Source organism: Fundulus heteroclitus, chromosome 23 (genome assembly GCF_011125445.2).
Source record: "Fundulus heteroclitus isolate FHET01 chromosome 23, MU-UCD_Fhet_4.1, whole genome shotgun sequence".
In the NCBI taxonomy this organism is placed as follows: domain Eukaryota; kingdom Metazoa; phylum Chordata; class Actinopteri; order Cyprinodontiformes; family Fundulidae; genus Fundulus; species Fundulus heteroclitus.
In genome coordinates this window covers 11,311,582-11,330,386 of record NC_046383.1, presented here as the reverse complement: position 1 = coordinate 11,330,386, position 18,805 = coordinate 11,311,582, and the positions used below count along the sequence as shown (strand labels likewise).

At 39.6% G+C, this 18,805-nt stretch overlaps 1 protein-coding gene across 2 annotated transcripts; it reads right to left on the bottom strand.

Annotated features, from left to right (window-relative positions):
- Positions 1 to 3,064: 3,064 nt before the first annotated feature.
- Positions 3,065 to 18,348, bottom strand: fgf24 (fibroblast growth factor 24). 2 transcript variants are annotated; one of them, XM_021320622.2, is made up of 5 exons: positions 17,536 to 18,348; positions 17,332 to 17,368; positions 13,881 to 14,049; positions 10,148 to 10,254; positions 3,065 to 5,183 (listed from the first exon to the last, which is right to left on the bottom strand). In XM_021320622.2, exons 1-5 carry the CDS (start codon positions 17,565 to 17,567, stop codon positions 4,905 to 4,907), a joined length of 624 nt encoding a protein of 207 aa, XP_021176297.1. In that variant the 5' UTR covers positions 17,568 to 18,348; the 3' UTR covers positions 3,065 to 4,904. The 2 variants fall into 2 exon arrangements, with proteins under 2 accessions (XP_021176297.1, XP_012726287.1); XM_012870833.3 differs by having other exon boundaries at positions 3,066 to 5,183; positions 13,872 to 14,049; positions 17,536 to 18,346.
- Between the last annotated feature and the right edge of the window lie 457 nt (positions 18,349 to 18,805).

The window sequence follows — 18,805 nt, the reverse complement described above, 5'->3', positions numbered from 1 at the left end:
CCCGAGGGAGCGGTTTAATCCAGATTTCTATCCCCTCTGTGGGACCGTAAAATTATATTTTAATGTGTCCTTGCTTCGACATCGCTCATTGAAATAAATGAATTAGCTTCTCAAGGTGTCAACAGATTCTCGATGAGCCTTTAATTTAGCTTAGGTGTTGAACGGAAATGTCAGAAACAGTCAGGAAGCCCCTTGGGGACACATTACTGGTTTAGATTAAAGTAAACTCATGTGGTGATGGGCAATGTGTGGAAAGACTTGATAGCTGACAGATGCTCTTTATCCAATCTGACTGATGCGGAGCTATTTTTTCTAAAGAAAATGGAAATAAATCTTAGTCTGGTTGGCAGAGATGTAGTTTTAAACAGTTGCAGCTAATGGCGGTGAAAGGCGATTCCAAAAGTGCAAATGCAAACGTGAGCCACACTTTTCAGGTTTTCATAACGGATAAAGAAAACCATGTATTACTTTACACCGCTTGACCATAATGGACCGCTTTGTATTGTTCTGTCTCATAAAGTCAATAAAGTTTTTCATGAAAACATGACAAAATGTAAGAAAAAAGATGGAATTGATGCGGATGTCCAAATGGGGAGCAAGTCGAGCCAAATTTGGTTAAAATGAATAACTTAAAAATGTTTCTGCGTTTCTGTATCGTTATGACTCTGTGACTTGTCCAGGGATTGAAAGAAAATCATCTTCTTTCTTTAATTAGTGCTTAATTACCTTGCTACAACTACTTTTGCCTTATGTTATGTGGAGCAGGAGCATAAAGCTTAAGAGTGAGAATGTGGTTTATCTAAAAATACACTCCAGTATTTGTGAGCATTTAAAATCAACAAAGTTTGGTTTACGTTATTGTTGTTAGAAAAACATACATTTCCTGTGTGATTATGAATGAAGGAAAACAAAAATCAACAAAATTTTGTGTTATTGACTCTTGACTTTCACTTTGTGTGTTGTTCAGAGGTAAGAAAAAAAAACATGACGGGTCTGGCTTTGCAGAAACTGTATTTACAGTGAGCACATTTGCAATCCTGGAAAAACACAACTCAGCCGTTTATTCCAAAATACTTTGAGCATCACAGAGTGTTTCCCTGGTGGGATTCAGTCATAAAAGGCAACCAGTCGGCTGCGGTTAGCATTTAGGGTCAGCTAGACGGGTGGCAGCAGCAGAGTTGTTTGGACAGTAAATGACGTGACCCGAAACTGCATTTAGTGGCACGAGGTATAGAATAGCTTGGACTTTGTTTGGTTTGGCGTCATGTTTTTGTTTTTCACAGACTTTGAGGAACAATTTCGGTGCCGTTCACAGAGACAAAGCTTGTTTTATTTCTCAGGGATGGCAGATTTCTGTTGACAGGGCTAATTGTTAAGTGTGTGGTTGCTGAGATCCAGCCCAAAGAAACCACTCTGTTGTTGTTGCACTAAAACTTGGATAATTATTCAGAACCACAACGTTTTTTTTTTCTCTCCATATTGACATAGCTCCGGTCATAATGTACCCATTATGCAACGGTTTAGCATGCAGAGATCTTTCTAATAAAAGAATAAAACCTAGTTGGCAGACGGGACTCCTTTTAAAGATCCCACCTCCTTTCAGAAGGAGGCTAAGCTTTGCAAAAAGGGAATTCTATGTTTCATTTTGAAGTTATTGGTCCACTTCCAAGACCATCCAGCCTCCAATGATCAAAGGTTGAGTCAGAGAAAAGCCTAGCAGGAGGCTTATGCAAAAATGCCATCTCCTTATTGCGACTGGGTTGACATGTTCTAAACCATCAGCACTCGTTTAAATGTCAATATACCCAGATGCAGTTTGGTTGTGCTTGGTCAAGTTTGAAGTATGCAGTATGAGGGCAGGGGGGGGGAGAAAAGATGGGGTTCGTTCTCACAGAAATAGAATTTGTAAAGTTGGATCAATTAGATTCCTTAATTATTTCTAGGCTTGTTTTAACAAAAAGTTAGGTTGAGATTTTCAGGGTTCTAGGCTTCATGAAAAGGTCTGATTTGTGATTACCAAGCTTAATTTCGAGGGAGCAATGGCTGTCTATAAATTTACTGCCCGAATATGCTTTGAATATGCAAAGAATATGCTTTGACAAGTTATACATGTTCTTTATATTACTGATTTATCTGTTTGGTCCCTGCATGAAGCCTCTTCATATATATAGGTCGAAGAAACATGATGGGTTTTGCAGGGGGGCTAAAAATATATATTTCTAATATATCAAGTGAGGTACACAAGTACTAGAAAACCTCATTTTACAAACTATTGGGTAATTTGACAAGAAGATCAACGTTTTTATTGTATCTGAATTATATATTATGCCAGAGCAATATACCCAAATAAAACTTTGCATGTTTTAGTTCTGGCTTTCTTTCCCCTTATGCCACCTATAGCTCTTGAGTTGCACGTAAAAATAATAAAATAAATACACAACATCAAGTCAAGTTTGAACCACATAACACATTCTTCAAAATCCCCCAGTCCTCTTACAGCAAACCCCCGAAGACAAAGAGTCTTCAGTGCGGATCCATTACGTTAATGGTGCATCACCGGGTCACACGTCGAGCACTCTGTTTCCACCTTTAAAAGCAGGTCAGACATTTGAAATCCCATGACAGAATGGGGAATCTCTGGATCTGCTGGAGGTGACTACCAGAGTGGAGCGAAGGAGGGGGGGCCCTGATAAGATCGCAAGGAATTTAAACACAAGTATTTTTCCCCCTTCAAAGCCTCCATCTTTCAGCCTGACAGTAACTATAAACATCATTCCTGCACACAACATTATGAGATGTGCAACTCCGCTTTCCTTTAGCACTTTTAAAACATGCAAAAATCACCGAATGATTGTCGGTTCATAGATTCAGAGGACATCGTCTATATTTGAAATACTCTTGGTCTAAGGACCTTATCTGTAATAATTTATATTTTTAGCAAATATATATATATATATATATATATATATATATATATATATATATATATATATGTATGTGTGTGTGTATGTCAATTTGTTTTTGTTGCTGCGATTTTAGTACTTTAACAAAAACTAGGCAGTGAAATGCTACTCTCTTGTCCAATAATGCCTTTTGCAGATACGACCGTCTCAGTGTAGCAGGTAGAGCACCAGATTCGCAAACTCTCTCAAGACATTTGTGATGATATAAAAAAAATCCCTCAGCGATGTTGCAATTGGTCTTTTTAAAGCGATGACCTTAAAAGTAGTCTTCACACTCCTGAGTTTGTATATAAAAATGCATACCTTGGCAGTATGCGGGGAAGGGAATGTACGCTATGTTGAACCTACTACCTGCAGCATTCATCATATTTGGTGGGCACATTTTTCAAAAAAATCACCTCAAACTGAGACACGTGAAGGTATTTCTACAATAAACACAAACCTTTTTTTTTTTTTTTAAATATAGTCCTCGTTTTATTAAAAGAGGCCAAATAAAACTCACATTTTATTTACAAAAGGAGACAATAAATATCTTAATAATAGTCATAAAATTATTTTTTGCTTAGATTTGTTTTAAAAAAACATAAATGTGTCATGTTGTTAGTAGCAACTCATATAAAAAAAGACCTGTCAGGAGGCAGGTAAACACAAACTACTGGTGAAAAACCCTGGAGTTTGTAGTCAGTGAGAAGTGAAGAGTTTTCCCTTTTTGGGATTCAGGCAGAAAATCCCACTGATGACAGGATTCCCTGAATCCTGTCATCTGAGTATTTGAGAAGTAGTTTTAATCATCATATAAAGGTGTATGAATTAATGGTGGAGGATAATGCACAGATTACCTGTCTGTGGATGATTGATGTGCTTTTTTTTACTGAAAGCATCTTCAAGTGAGGGAGAGGGGGAAAAAAGAAGAGCTGAGTTTAGGGTCAAAGTTGAGATTAACTGAACATGGACAGTCAGTCTAGGTAAAGATAAACAAAAGAGGTAGAGGAAGTCATCGTCAGCCCCAAAAGGCTGCCAAGCTCTCAGTTTGGGAATAAAAGGCATCCGTGTTTGAAACAGTTTTTGTAACACGTGTGACAAAGAGCTGAAAGAAGCAGACAAAAGGGATTATCAACCTTCCCCAAGTGTGATGAAGCTGGAAGACCGTGTGGAATTACGCTTTTTTTTTTCTTTCCTGCTTGTACTGTTTCCTTCCAGTGTTTAAACAAGACTAAAATCACAACAGGTGTCGGACTCGTCAAAGCACGTCGCCTTTCAGCCGAATCGCAGGCTGCATGGAAATGTCATGAAGATCTCAGCGGGGACCGCGAGGTTTCGGCGCATTCCAGGAGCCGCGAGCGACTTTTAGGGATGAAAGGCATATGGAAAGAAAGTAGAGGACAAGAGACTTGTAAAATATTGCACTCAGAGCTACACAGTTATCCCGGCAGCATGGTGTCACCTGCCGCCCCTCTCCGTTTCATCTCCATGGTGTCTAATTCCAGTGGAAAGTATGGGATCCGCGTTGTCAGTGGCAACACAAACAAAAACCGACAGGTATTCCAATAAATCTCTAGTTGGCTGATTTTTATAACATTGCGTCAGCTCCTGCTTCAGCTCCCATTGTCAAAAAAGAAAGCACGCCTTCGGCTTGCAGTTCTAACGCGGCTGAGGACAGCGGCGACACGAGTTTCTCTCAGAGGTCCTTGAGTTTATCCAGTATAAATAACACGACAGAGACATTAGCGCAATGACATCAACCCAGGAAGAATCCGAGAGTCGGGAAATATTCAGTCATCCTGAAATACAAAAATATAACATCTTTGACTTTTCTGTTCGTTTTGTTCGTCTTTCTTTTACAGAGGTGGAGTCTTTACGGCGGTTCTTTTAAGAAGCTTGAGATTTTTCAGTTACTGTTTCCCCCCGGTGAGGATATTTAGTGCTGTCCCAGCGGTCCCCTCAGTTCCTCTTGGAGTTGGGTTTTAACCGCCGAGCCCTTCGCGTCCGCTTAGTTACTGGGGTGAACCGGAACTCCTCCAGCGGGTCCACTCGGCCCTTCGGCTGGCGCTTCATGAAGTGGACTTCCTGTTGCCTCTGCGTGGTGCGCGAGCCTTTCTTGGGCCGCCCCTTCCGGTTGAAGCCGAGGTACCATCCTTTGTACTTGGCCGACACGAGAGCTGTGTAGTTGTTCTCCAGGAATTCCTCCACAAAGACGCACTCTTGCCTCCTTCCATCGGGCTGAACGAGAAAAGAGAACGGACAAAATCAGTAACACAGCTTATTTCAGTAAGTTTGTGGGCTGGCATCAGTGTGTTATTCCCTAAAATGGTTCGTTTTCATTGAGGATAAGCTATTCAGAGGGCAAATATCATTGTATGTTAGAGTCATAGAACCTAGAATCTAAAGTATGAAACATAGGTAAATCATAACAGGCTTTTACGCAGATCAAAGTTCCTCTCTTAGCTCCGTTGACGTAAACCGGTGAAAAGAAAACAGTATTTCTATAGGAAACTCTTCCAGTGTTCTAGGCTTCATTAAAAGGTCTTATTTGTAATTACCAAGCTTGATTTCGAGGGAACAATGGCTGTCTATAAATTTACTGCCCGAATATGCTTTGAATATGCAAAGAATATGCTTTGACAAGTTACAAATGTTCTTTATAATACTGATTTTATTTTTTTGGTCCCTTGATAAAGCCTCTTACTGAGTAGTTGTCACTCGGTCTTGGCCCCGCCATCAAATAATACCCAGAGAATATATTTAGGTTGAAGAAAACATGATGGATTTTGCAGGGGCAAAAAAAAATTATATTTCTAATATATCAAGTGAGGTACACAAGTACTAGAAAAACTAATTTTACAAACTATTGGATCAAAGTTTCTCTCTTAGCTCCATTGAAGTAAACCGGTGGAAAGAAAACATTATTTCTATAGGAAGCTCTTGGCTGACTATTATCAGAAAATGTGTCTTGGATTTAATCGGGTGAGAAAATACTTTCTTTTACAGTGCTTTACAGTAGTTTTTACTTCCTATTGTTCATACTACTGATTTCTGCAGATTGCTTTGAATATCTGCACTGCTGTGCATGTTTAGCGACCATAATTAACTTCAGCTGTAACTAGTTTCCTTCCTTGTGATTACACCAAATGAAGGCGACTGCAGTCTGATGGTATACCATCATTTTAACTTCTGTTCAATGTACCACATTGGTAATATTGGCTTGTTACGCCTTGCTCACGTTGAATGTGGTGCTGGTTGCAGTCCTGATCCAGTTCCGGTTTTCCGCAAACCCCGACTCACACTAGTTACGTTTCCATTACAAATGTGCGCAAAACATTGTCGATATTCTTCTAATTTCGATAAGTGTCTCGTATTAGTTATTTTTTTCACTTTTGCTGAGCTTTCTCTTCTCTGCCAGGTATTTCTGTTTCAGAGTTTTCCATTTCGAACCTATGATATTTGCCACGGCTTGTGGAACCCCACTTCCTTCATGGCCGCTTCAAGATCTTGGTAAATGCTCGCCTTCCTTTGCTGTTTTGAATCTAGTATGTTGATAATACCCGTGTCATGAACTAAATGTAAAAAATACGCCGTGCCATCATCCTGCTACTACTTCCTGTCGTCTTCTTCATCTATTTCACCAGCAGCAACATCCGGTTGTTGATCACATGACTTGTGTGATGCTAAAAAACTGCAGTTTTGCAAATATACCAATTTTGATATGGCTGAAAAACCACCTCGTCCTAGCGCAAAAACCTTTTATCGAAAAATAGGAGTATTTTACTCTGATGGGCCGATGCGCATCAGAGTAACAATGCCAGTCAGAACTAGAGCAGAACTTCTGTCTACCTAAATTTAACCCAAATACTAGTTGAATACCACTGTTATTTGGTTCTTTTGATACTAATCTAAATTGAACAAAACCTAAGTTGTTTGCGTAAGTTTCAGGAATTACTGTCAGGACAAAAGCACAACATTATTTTCTTTAATTTAAGAAGGTATTTCTGCCTAAACTTGACAAGAAACCCTTGAAACAACCAGATGCAAAAATTAAACAGTAAAATGGAAATGGAATACAGGCAGGGAAACATAAAGAGATGAACTGCCAAAAATAAGTCTTATGCTGTTACAATATTTCTAATGTTGCACCAGTCAATCAGTTAGGGATTGAAAACAGAAATTATTCCTCTTATTTCTTACTGACCAGCAATAACCTCAATGAATATAAAAAATATAGTCATTTAATGCTAAAAAACTGAAAACTCACACCTTTTCCTGCCAGGAAAGACATCTAGAGAACAGAAACGTCTAAGTTTAGTTAAAATCAGATAAAGGGACGTATGCTCTGAGAAAATGGGGATAAAGTGTTAATCCTGTAAAGAAAAAATTGTTTGATTCCAAACTACATCAATCAAGGAACTTTCAGCTCATTTTTGTCTTTTATTGTTTATTACATTACGACATTAAATTGTTAAGATGACACTGTGTTTAAAATAGAACAACTTTAGAAAAGAAATCTAATTAATCTGCTATTAATTCCTGATTGGAGCTTCTCTAAATATTACCATCACAAACCTTATATATGCTTCAGTTTGAGTTTTACTGGCTGATATGCGCTGTTAGCTGAATGCAGCTTAATTAATACATTTACAATATAAGAAAAAAAGTTTCACATTCCGTGATTTAGTAGCTGAAAGGATCTAAAAGTTTAGGTTAAATGTCAACAACCAATGTCTGCATCTTTGACTTTAGTTTGCCTCTCGGCCGGATTTCTTATTTATTCACATCTGCTGGCTAAATTTATAACTTCAATTAAATGAGCCTTTATTTAAAGTGGGCATTACCATTATGAAATAATAATCTGCCAGATAGCAACTACAATATTTTTTTAACCTTAACTCAAATATATTTAAATGGGTTTTGACAATAATCACAAATATAAAAAAAACTGCTTTCTGACATGTAGGCAATCCCTGAAAGGACAGCAAGTCAGAATAAATTTCTAAATGAAAACCTTGTTGTTTGTTGCTCTTTTTACCTTAATATTTCTGATTAGGTCACCAACAAGTAGATTTATAGTTCATAATTAATGACAAGAGGAACGCATTTTTGTTAAATCTTGAAAGCCCTTGAGTTTTTAGCAAATAAGACATTTTAAATCAGTTGAGGGGTCTAGGGGGTAAAGGGATCGTGGACGATCTTTTTCGGGGGATCACCCTATCTACTGGTTGTCCCACATGACAATCGTTGTGACGCGCTCACGTAGAGCCAGTGTCGCACTTTTAGCGAGCTTCAGTTTCAGCCGTTCATTGTAGCTCCGCTGCTCTCACCGCATACTTTAAAAATGGCTGAGAGTCCCGAGAAGCAAACCGTTTCAACGGTTCCCCCCGCTCACGGTTTGAATTTGTGCAGGATTACATATAGTTCTTGTAAATATTATGCCGGTTTGTGTCTGCAGACCTGGTTCTAAAGTTAGCGGGCAGGAGGCCTGGAGTCCAAGGTTTGCAGCTCAACTTTTCCCTCTTACTACCGTAGAGGCAGGTATAGTGGGGGAAAAAACAGCATTGATGTTGTCTAAGATCAACATAAGTTTGATATTTGTCAGCACACATAATTAAAAATAATCTAGATTTTATCAAAGGGGCATGCTAACCTTGTAGGGCTTTAATGAACGTGTTTTCACTTAAAGTTTGTCTTCTGGCAACTAAAGCGGGAGAAGTTCTGAATGAAAGTTAATTGATAATTGGGTCATTTTGAAAATAATGTTTTTGTATGCAAGAAATGTAAAAAGAAAATAATTAGAGATATGAAATTTACCTGACTGCAAATATTACAAAATATAATTCATGCACATCACAGCAATTAACTTTAATTTCCTTTTAAACATAGTGTTGCTAGGAGTTCCTAAATGAAAGTATAGTAGTTCACACTGGGAGGGGAGGATTTAGCTCAGAATGTTGGTTGGGTGGTGAACTGTGAGCCTGAATTAATTCAGCTTTAACCTCTGAGCAAGCGCACACAATAATCACAATGTTTCCACTCGTTAGTTCTGTAGGGGTTAGGATTATTGTCAGGACAAAAGCATGATGTGGAGACAAGTGGTCGGCGCAAATGCTAACCGTGATCACTTCATAATCACTCTATCCAGACGAGAAGTCGCTACCCAGGGTGTGACTTCACCTTTACTATTAATATAATTAATATAAATAATTAACGACCGGTCACAGCCGGTTTATCATCTTCTGTAGTTCCTAAAGATAAGTTGAACTTGGCTAAAAATCTGTAATGCAGGTCAAAGTTGTGCAGAGATCAAGAATCCGAAATCAGACACAAAATCTTCATCAGTGCATTTCCAGTTAGTTGTCTCATATAAGTTTTTTTTTTTTTCAGAATTTTCCTAATCTTTGTATGATTAAGGTGTTGATATAATTAAAGCTGCACTTCTTGCTGGCGGTTATAGTCCAGTATATTTACCAGTATATTATAAATTTGTCATAAAATCATACACAAGTGTTATAGAGACAAATAATGAAAAATAAATAAGGATAACTGAAGTATTTTTAGCCCAACCCAGTAAGATCATAATGCCCTGTATTTCAGATACTAGCCACTTTCCATCCTCTCCTACATTAAACATGTACATAGAAATGACTGTGAAGACTCGGCTCATTATGATAAACAAGCAGTTTGCATACTTTTAGTTTTTAAACAAATGAAAAGTTTTACATCAGGAAAAAACAACTAACGGAGCCAAAATGACAATCATCCGTGAGTTATTAACAAAGATACACGGAACGTCTTTTGAGGATGAGAAACGTTTTCAACAACAAATCTAAGCGTAAATCTCCGCAGTCGCATGTAGTCATCCTGCTCTTGTGGCCACCTGGTGTGACTAAGTGATAGAATTGCAACGGCATTCCTCCTAAGTGACCATTAGTCTCTCAATGCATTGTGGTGATTGCAGTCAGTAATTGACTGATCGAGTGTCAAAGGAGTTGGCCGATTACGTAATGGAAGAACGGCTTTGAGTTATCAAAGGGGTTTTGTTCGGGTGTGCAAAAAAAAAAAAAAAAACACGGAGAGAAAAACGATCTGAGGTTCTACTAAATTAGGATTAAGAGCTTGGTTTAAAACATGAGTTCTAATATTAAGGCGCCAGCAAACAGATCTGTTGAAAACCTCCCAAACCAAACCGTACTCACCCTTCCGACAATTTTGCCCTTGTCGTTCATGCAGATGTAATGTTCGCTTTCCTTTCCTTTTATTCGGATGTGACTCCCAAAGGTTTCCGTCTCAACGACAAGAAGGGCTGGAAAAGAAAAGAAACACTAGCCTTAATTAAAGTCACGGAATTGCCTTGTAGCAAAAAACCTTTCTTCCTGTACATATCTTCGCACAAACAAGAGAAAAAAAAAACACATTTAAATACATTGTTCAGTCTTAAATTTAACCTCCCAACATTGAGCAATTAAGTTTATAAATGCACGAGTATTTTTTTTAAATATGTATATTAAAGTTCTCTAAGCTCCACAGACAACTTCATTTGTAATGATAAACAGCGTTAAGACATTCTCTTTTTTATTTCCTCAAGCGTCTTTGGTAAAAAAAAATAACGGCCATTCATGTCAACAGGCCACTGTCAGGACTTGACGTAACAGTAATGCGCTCTGAAGCTGCATCCCGACGGCTCCTTTATTTTTCCGAACCCCCGTCACCCCGCTCCCATCTGACATGCTCACCCCTGCAAGGTCACCTTTGTCTCCGCTCGCCCTCAGACCAGCAAAGAAATCTGCCAAACATTTGTGGAGCGGTTATGTGCCCCCCCTCGGGATTGGGTTTCAAGTTCCCTTTAGTCTGTGCTCACTCAATCAAAAAGTTAAGATGATCCATTTGTTTAACACACAGGGCCATTCAGTAGCGCTCAAGGGAGCAGGGGAAGAATAGTGGAAGGGAATGGGATGGGCTCGGGGGCAGAAGGAACCTCCCGCCCTAAAATCAAACCTTGAGAAAAAGAAAAAAAAAAAGTGGGAAGTAGGTGACCTCTCTCTGAAAAGTTTGGGAGGGGACAGCAATTCCCTCTCCTCTGGTAGGAGATTTCTGTTTGTACTAGCTTGGTTTTACAATTAGATAGATTAGTCTGGATCTGTTGAGGAGCACTTAGGGGAACTCTAAATCCAATCCGATCGTTTCAAGTCTTTAGAGAAGAGTTTCCAACCCGTGTGTTTGTCTTTGACCGCGTCCCGATCCTCAACACATCAGTGAACTTATTATTAGAATCAATACTTTACTATCATCAGTACCACTGACTAAATTGTACTTATTCTCAATCTTAATCCGTAATCCATACAGGTTTGAGGGATGAGAGGAGCTGTTCACATGGGTTTGAGTGATTATTTTCCACAAGCAAGAGCAAAATTTGTCCGGCTTAAGGTTGAAGTCTTTAAATCCATTAAATGTGGAGTCTCACAAGATTCCGTCTTTGGACCCAATTTTTTTAATTTATGTGTGACCTTTGTGATATTCAAGATGTGGTTTAATCATAAGTGTTTTTTTTTTTTCTTAAACTGGAATACATTTTATGATTTTTGGTAACTAGACAAAGAACAATTTAACTGATTCAGTAGATGGAGAATGAATATATTACATTAGCCTTTTAGGGGGAAATGTGGATCATAAACATTCACTGACAAGCAGATGTGTCTCTCGGTTTATGAAATACAACTGTTCAATTATTTGGATGATGATCTAAAAATAGTTGATCCATTCAGTTTGAGAAATCCTATAAAGTAAGAAAATAATGAGACATAATGTACTCTGCCGTTGTTTTCATTTTGTGTTTGTTTTGAAAATTGATTTTAATAGGGATAGCCATCTGTATTTTATTCTGTTGCATTATAATCTGAGAGGGGCTAGTTATATAAGATTTTTTTTTCTTTTTCTTCTTTGTGTAATCAAGGGATTTTGTTTGCTCTTGTTTCAATTTTTCCCCGTGTTTGAATTTGTGGAGCTAATAATGATACGTGTACATCAGGACCAAAACGCAACCAAACAGGAGAACCTTGTGACGTCCCTAATTTGTTAAAAAAACAATGTAACACACGAAAAAAGTGCTCTTATTTTTCACTAGAAGAGCGAACGTGGGTGTTTTGTTCTGTTCTAACGACGCAGTCAACCTAAAATGAGAAAAATCTGAATGAAGACGTGAGGAACAAAAGCTCGGCTGACTGGATGATCGTGAGCGAATGAAAATATTCATCTGAGCTGCTTTTTGGTTCTCTCTGTGCATTGCTGCTGTCTGAAATATGCGAGTCGCAGCCATATGTTGACCTCAACGACTGGACGACTAAAATGCTGAAATAAATCAATGGCAACTCGTCTTGTTACCGTCCCACTGTCCACTTTTAGAGGATAAGACGCGACAGTTACAATGGACGGTTCTGGTTTTAAAAGTAACAAATGTGCTTTACTAACTTTGATGCATCCTTTATGATATGAGACCTGAGATCTGAACGCAAAGGTCTGCAACCACGTTTGTGTCTTTTGTTTGTTTTCTTGCGGGCCTTCTGCCGCGAGACTACAATCTTTCAAAGTGAGCATTACTCGCGAGTGCAAAGGAGTTCACAGGTGCCAGGTACTGCAGCTGGATGGGGAGGAGGTGGTGAGGGACGGGGGACAGGGGGAGAGAATTGGCAAAGGCTCATGGGAAAAATTGGATCTGCTTCCACTCAAGCTCTAACAAGCAGTGAGGAAACTTCGCCTGTGCGCATCTGCGACTGAACACACTGACTCAGAGGCATTCAAGACCGGCAATTTTGGAGCTGTGAGTCAGCTGTTATGAGAAAAAAAATATCTGCAGGGAAGCTCGGCGCAGGCTACATCAAAGGGCGCTTTACTGACCATCAATTTAGCCGTCCGCCATATTTGATCTGCAGTGATGAAAAAGCATGTGCAGAGCTAAGTGGTGAGATTTAAGGTAGATAATTCGTCTCAGACCAGAATCCTCCAGGGGCGTTTTTTTTTTACGTTACGTCTAACGTTTAACATTTTGAAGTAAAAAAAAAAAAAAGAAAGACCTATCAGCTCCACTGCTCAAATAACAAAACTTATCCTTCACTTTAAAAAGACCAAGATAATATATCCGTCATAAATAAATCCCACATTCAACAAAAAAAACAAAACAACTTTTGATTAAGAAAACAGAAACTGAGCAAAGACCAACACTTTCTGGGTAAGATAGAAAGATAAAATACCCAACATTTATTCCTTAAAAATGCACAGATCAGACTTTTCTGGGCAGATACAGATTCTTGGTTTTATTTTAGGCTTGACGTGCCAAATATTTTCTTAAGGACAGTAACAGATAACAGAGAAAAGATACGCTGCATGGGCCTTGCCAGAACCAGCAGTTTTGAATCCAGCAGAAAATGAACATACGATCATTGACATTTAATCATCAACGCAAATTTCCTTAACCTTTATCTGACTTCTTTGTTAAACTCAAGGAAGTGCGTCAAGTAGATGATGTTTATTGATGCATGTATAGATGGAAAATGGTGCGTTGTAAGTATTGATGCATTTAATAAACAGTGAGAGAACAAAAAAGATTTTACAGCCACAGATCAGAGCAAATATCTGTCCAGCTGATGGATATTTCTCATCTCAAAGATCCCCAGCAGCATCAGTAGTTTCAACAGGTTTTTGTTCATCTACATTCACTCATGCCTGTGTTGAAAAACCGACCCCTTTTGGGCTAGAAAAACAGAAACCCACCTCCAAACAATGACCCTAACCCTAACCCGGGCAAAGAGCCTAAAGGGTCGGGGTTAAGAACGAGTCTCTGGAAGCAGCAGAACCTTTACCCCAACCGGATTTGCGCTCTCAGACTAGCTAAAGTGTCAAGTGAGATGCACAGAAATTCTCCCATACCATACTTGCCCCCATCATCTCCATTGGCGTTGATTTTCTTCCCCAAGATCTGGACGTGTTTGCCCGTGGTCCTGCTGTAGAGCTGGTAGATCCGGACCTGCTTTCGGCTCAGGTCGTCCGGGTTCCTCGTGTGGTTCTCAATGTAAATCCTGAAATCTGCAGTGCTCTGCTGTGATTCCTGCACAAGAGGAGACAGACAGCGGGACTGTCAAGAGACAGGTGTTGATAGTAATATGTGCCGTAGTTTTTATGGGCTCTTCTTTTTATGGGAGATGGGCTTTAGGGTGTAAAGACTGAGATAACAGCATGAAAATCTGTGGCTGCACAGATTTAACGTTTTCACCCTTTAAAGTGGTACATTTTGTATGCAATGCATTCACAAGGAGCTAACTACATTACAAGAGACTCTAATGAAGTGGATGTTTGAGAGAAACTCTAACAGCGCAAGTGCAATACCTGCAGAGAACCCTCGTTCCCGAGTATCGGGGCATAGTATATGGTGTGCCTAGGGCAGTATTGAGAAACCTGTACTTCATTTCCACAAGCAACCAAGCCACTAGCAATTATACACCTGAAGCATCCAGACCTGTTGCACTATCATCAAACAAATATCTGCCTGCAGGCCAAACAGGGTCCATAAATTAGAAAATGAAGCAGGCGGAGGACGTGAGTGAGGAAGAATGAAGAACCTTGAACCACAAAGACTCTCTTGTTGGGCATTTTTTAATCATATTGCACAAAACCTCTCCTTGCCTCTCACCATCTCGACGTTTTTAAGTTTCCTAACACCTGACGTAAAGATGTGGAAAAATATTTGGCAGCATTTCAGAAGAGCAACTGTGACCCGACATGTGGAGGAGCGCGGAGAAACGTATACTTTCAGAAGCCCTGGAATCTCGGTTCGCACCACGATCCCATCTCCGCAGCTGTATATGGTGTGGTAATTGCACAGTAATGGCTTTTTATGTGGCTGATCTCAGGTGGCTAATTACATACAGATTACATACCCAGAGTGCTTGTTGATTTAACTTCAGTGAACTGATGGCAAGTAGCAAAAGCATGAGGGAAAACGTCAGCGCCCAAAGAGCAAATCCTTTAAATAAGAGAGGAAAGACAAACAACTTCTTTAAATCCGAACGCAAACTTGTTTGGGCTCCTGACGTCCCTCTTTCTCATTCAGATGTCACACATGTTTCCCTGTCTCTTAAATCCCTTCTATAAGCTGAGACATACTCATTCTACCCCCAAACACCGCCAGGATGCAAGAGCTGAACACACATCAGGGCTTAAACTCATCCAGTGGCATTACCTTTGCCTTTCAAATATATACTGGTTGTGCATTTGAATCTATGGAAACTATTTCAGGTAAAGAAAAAGTGAAATTCAGACTATAACCATTCTTAAAACCTAGGATACTACCTATTTGTGGGTATAATTTTCAGTTTGGGGCATTGGGATTTGAGCAAATTTAGATTAATGTGTTTTCCCCTCTTGATTTTAACAAGGAAACTTCATCTTACAATGATTATTATCTTCGGTGCTTCAGCTTCTTTCAAAATACTTGCATGAAGACTACAAATGGAGAGAATGTGACAACAAATAATGTCAATAGCTGCCACAGAAGACAAACCCAAACTCTACCCAGGTAGTTTACCTGAAACTCAACCTGCACCAAAGAGCCACATTTTACAGTGTAAAAACAACACGTTCAGAACCGGGCTGACGCAATAATTCTGCGTATTGATGCATATCTTTCCATTGTCCAACAGAAAGTCCCACTTTCATGCTTTTCTGTCTTCTCGTTGTGTTAGTCAAGCTGCAACAGCCACGACGGCCGAACAAGCGAGGAGAAAAGGTGTCACCGCTGCAACAGCCAAAGACGTTGCATTCCAATTTCGACTGAGACATGTTTCCAACTGCAAGCACTTCATGCCAAACTCTCCACAAATATGTTCAAAGCTGTTCATCAGCGTGATCTGTTGTCAAACATGAACCTCAAAGCTGAGGAGTGAAAAAAAAAGGGCTACCACACAACAAAACACAGCTTCGCTGAGCTGCTGAGGGATTTATCCCAAATCTACCCCTCTCTAAACAAATACAAAGGTGTGCTCGGTAGACAGTTGGATTTCATCTCAATGGAGAGGCAAGCCTAAGCACATGGCCGGGGCGAACGCTCGCGACAATAGTTTTTTTTATCGCACCGTCTCCTTCCTGCAAAGACGCTGCGTGAAAACGGATATGGTCTCAACATCAAAAAGTCTGGCCGTCGCCTTCATGGAAGACGCTCAGCTGTTGCATCCATCTAAGATATGCCATGCAATGGACCGAACACACACAGGCAGGCACTGAAAGGCACTCACTCCCACCCGGGGTTCAATTTTCCTTCATAAAAGCATAAAACATAGTTTAAGGGACAATTAGGAGCTGCACAGGAAGATATTTAGAGATTAAAATGCATAATAATAAGGTTTTCTGCCTTAACCTAATATCAATAAATTAACTTGAATGCATATTATTATTTTTTTGGTCCCAGATTCAATATGTTTAAAGGTAAAAAAATATTATGCTAGTACATTTTTACAACCAGAAATTGTGAATTTCCCAGTCTTTCATTGTGAGAAGCTATTAGGTTTTTCTATTATAAATTTTTTTTTATGGTAATAACCAAATTTGGACATGCAATCAAATAACCTGATGGGGGAAAAAAAGATTTTTTGAGATAAAGCATACAATAGTTTTATGTATCACAAATTAGTTGCGTTTTTGTATTTAATACTTTATAAAATGTGCTTTTTATGAGCAAAAATACGCTCCAAACTCTTAACTCCAGACAGGAAAAACTCTACATGTTATTTTATTTTATTCTATTAAAAAAAAAACATGTCACATGATGAACTGATTAATAGTTTTTATAAGAGAAAGGGGAAGGGTGCTGCGGCTGAATCAAAGCCAAGGCAGTCAATTAGCTGAGTGGATGCCTGCAAATCGTTATGGTTCAAAGTAAGACGAATCTAGTAAAAAAAAAAAAAAAAAAAGGAAAAAAAAAACAAGGCAACAAACGCTAAAACGAGTCATCTGTTCAAACTGCAAATTTCAACCCCAGGCATCCACATGTTTACAACCCAGCTGTTGCTGTGAATTAGTGAAAAATGCTACTTGAATTCCCGACTGCAAACAAGAAATGTTCGATATTTAACGAGTCTTACAATCAAAGGTGAGATGCTCACTTTTGTGACTTTTAATGCAAACACATCACATTCATTCGGGTTATTGATATTTTCTGACTTGATAAACATCTTTCCTCCACATCTGGGTTGGTTGTAATTTGTAGCCTTTTTGCATTATAGTAAACGCCCTGAAAGCGGCACATGGCCATTCTCCCGTCATGACTCACATGAAAAGCTGCACACGAACATGCAGAAAGCCACAAGAAAGGTGTACGAGAGGAGCGAAAACGTACCTGCAGCTGGAAGTAGAGAACCAGAAAGTGTAAACACCTAGGAGGAGAGAGGGGGGAGTGAATCACACGGGCAATTACATGGAAAATAAACGCAACCTACCTGCATGACAGCAATGCACAAATATGAAGTTTTTGGCGGCTTCTATTGGTAAGAATGCATGCGTTTATGTGCGAGAAAAGCAAAGAGAGATGTGGAGCGCTTACAGGTAGAGGAACCTCGAAGGCAGCACGGACATCTTGGCTTTCAGAGAGAGGGCTGAAATACACCTGCTTCCAGACACTCGGAGCCCCGGCAAAAGGCTGGCGGGATCGCCCCCTTCTCTTTCTCCGTCTCGGGCTTTCGCTCCGCTGCGCGTCTCTTTACGCACGCAGCTCCGGCGGTAAGCAGGAGACTGAATCCCAGTGTAAAGATATGCGCAGCTGGGAAGGCGCGGAGTGCAACATTGGGTGCTTCCTTGTTGGGGGAACTATCCCAAAAGAGTAACTTCTCAGATCAGGTCCTCGGAGAAACACAAGTTCACCTTAAACTGGAGCCAAGCCGCGACGTCTCAGAAATCCCCCTTACTTTAAAAAAAATATCCTTTGAGCTTCTGCTCCTCCAGAGATCACAGGCTCTTCATCTTGGTCCGTACCTGTGGGGGATTTCTACACCTTGCAAGGCGCATTTTATTCTAACAATGCAAGAATGAAAGACAGAAAAAAATGTTTAAAAAAATAAAATAATAATAATAAAGTTGTCCTCAAAAGACAAGTCAAGCAGATAAACTCATCCAGGTTAAATTGAAATTTAAAAACAAGTCGCTGGGACAGTAAACCGTCGCCGATCCCTGGAGAGGTTGGTGATAGCGCAGCGCTGCCTGCCTGCCTGTCAGAGGTGTTTGCGCGTCTGCGGCTGCAGATTTGGGCACAGAGAGGCTTTTTTGTTGTTGGTGGGTGGAAACATGTCAGCGGTTTGCACCTGATAGGGTAATCGCAGAGAGACCATCGGCTTTAGGGATTTTTTTTTCCTCCTGGTGGGCAAAGCGCAAGCAGATGACTTTACTTTTTTTTTTTTTTTTTTTTTTTGGATCGCTTTTTTCCCCCCTTTAACTGATTTAAAAAAAAATACGTTGAACCTTAAAAATGACAGCATTGCGCGATAATCTAATTTAAATGCCCCGAGTTTTAAACTACTTAATTATGCAAATAGTTTTCTTTATAATTAAAGTGTATTATTATCATGACACTAGAATAAGTTTTGACGAGCTTCATTGTGAGGGTAAGTTTCTCCTTTCAGCAACAGAAACTTGCCCTTTATCTCTTCTTTCTCTGCGCTTTTTAAATCAGCCTGGGTTTGTGGATTGGCCCTGCTCTGCCAGACGCCATTCAAATGCAGTTTTTTTTTCTTCAATTATGTGCCATAACTTATCCACCATTTAAATAAAAGAGAGGTGCGAATGTGTTTACGAGTGCTTCAGAGCTGGCAGCGGTGAAG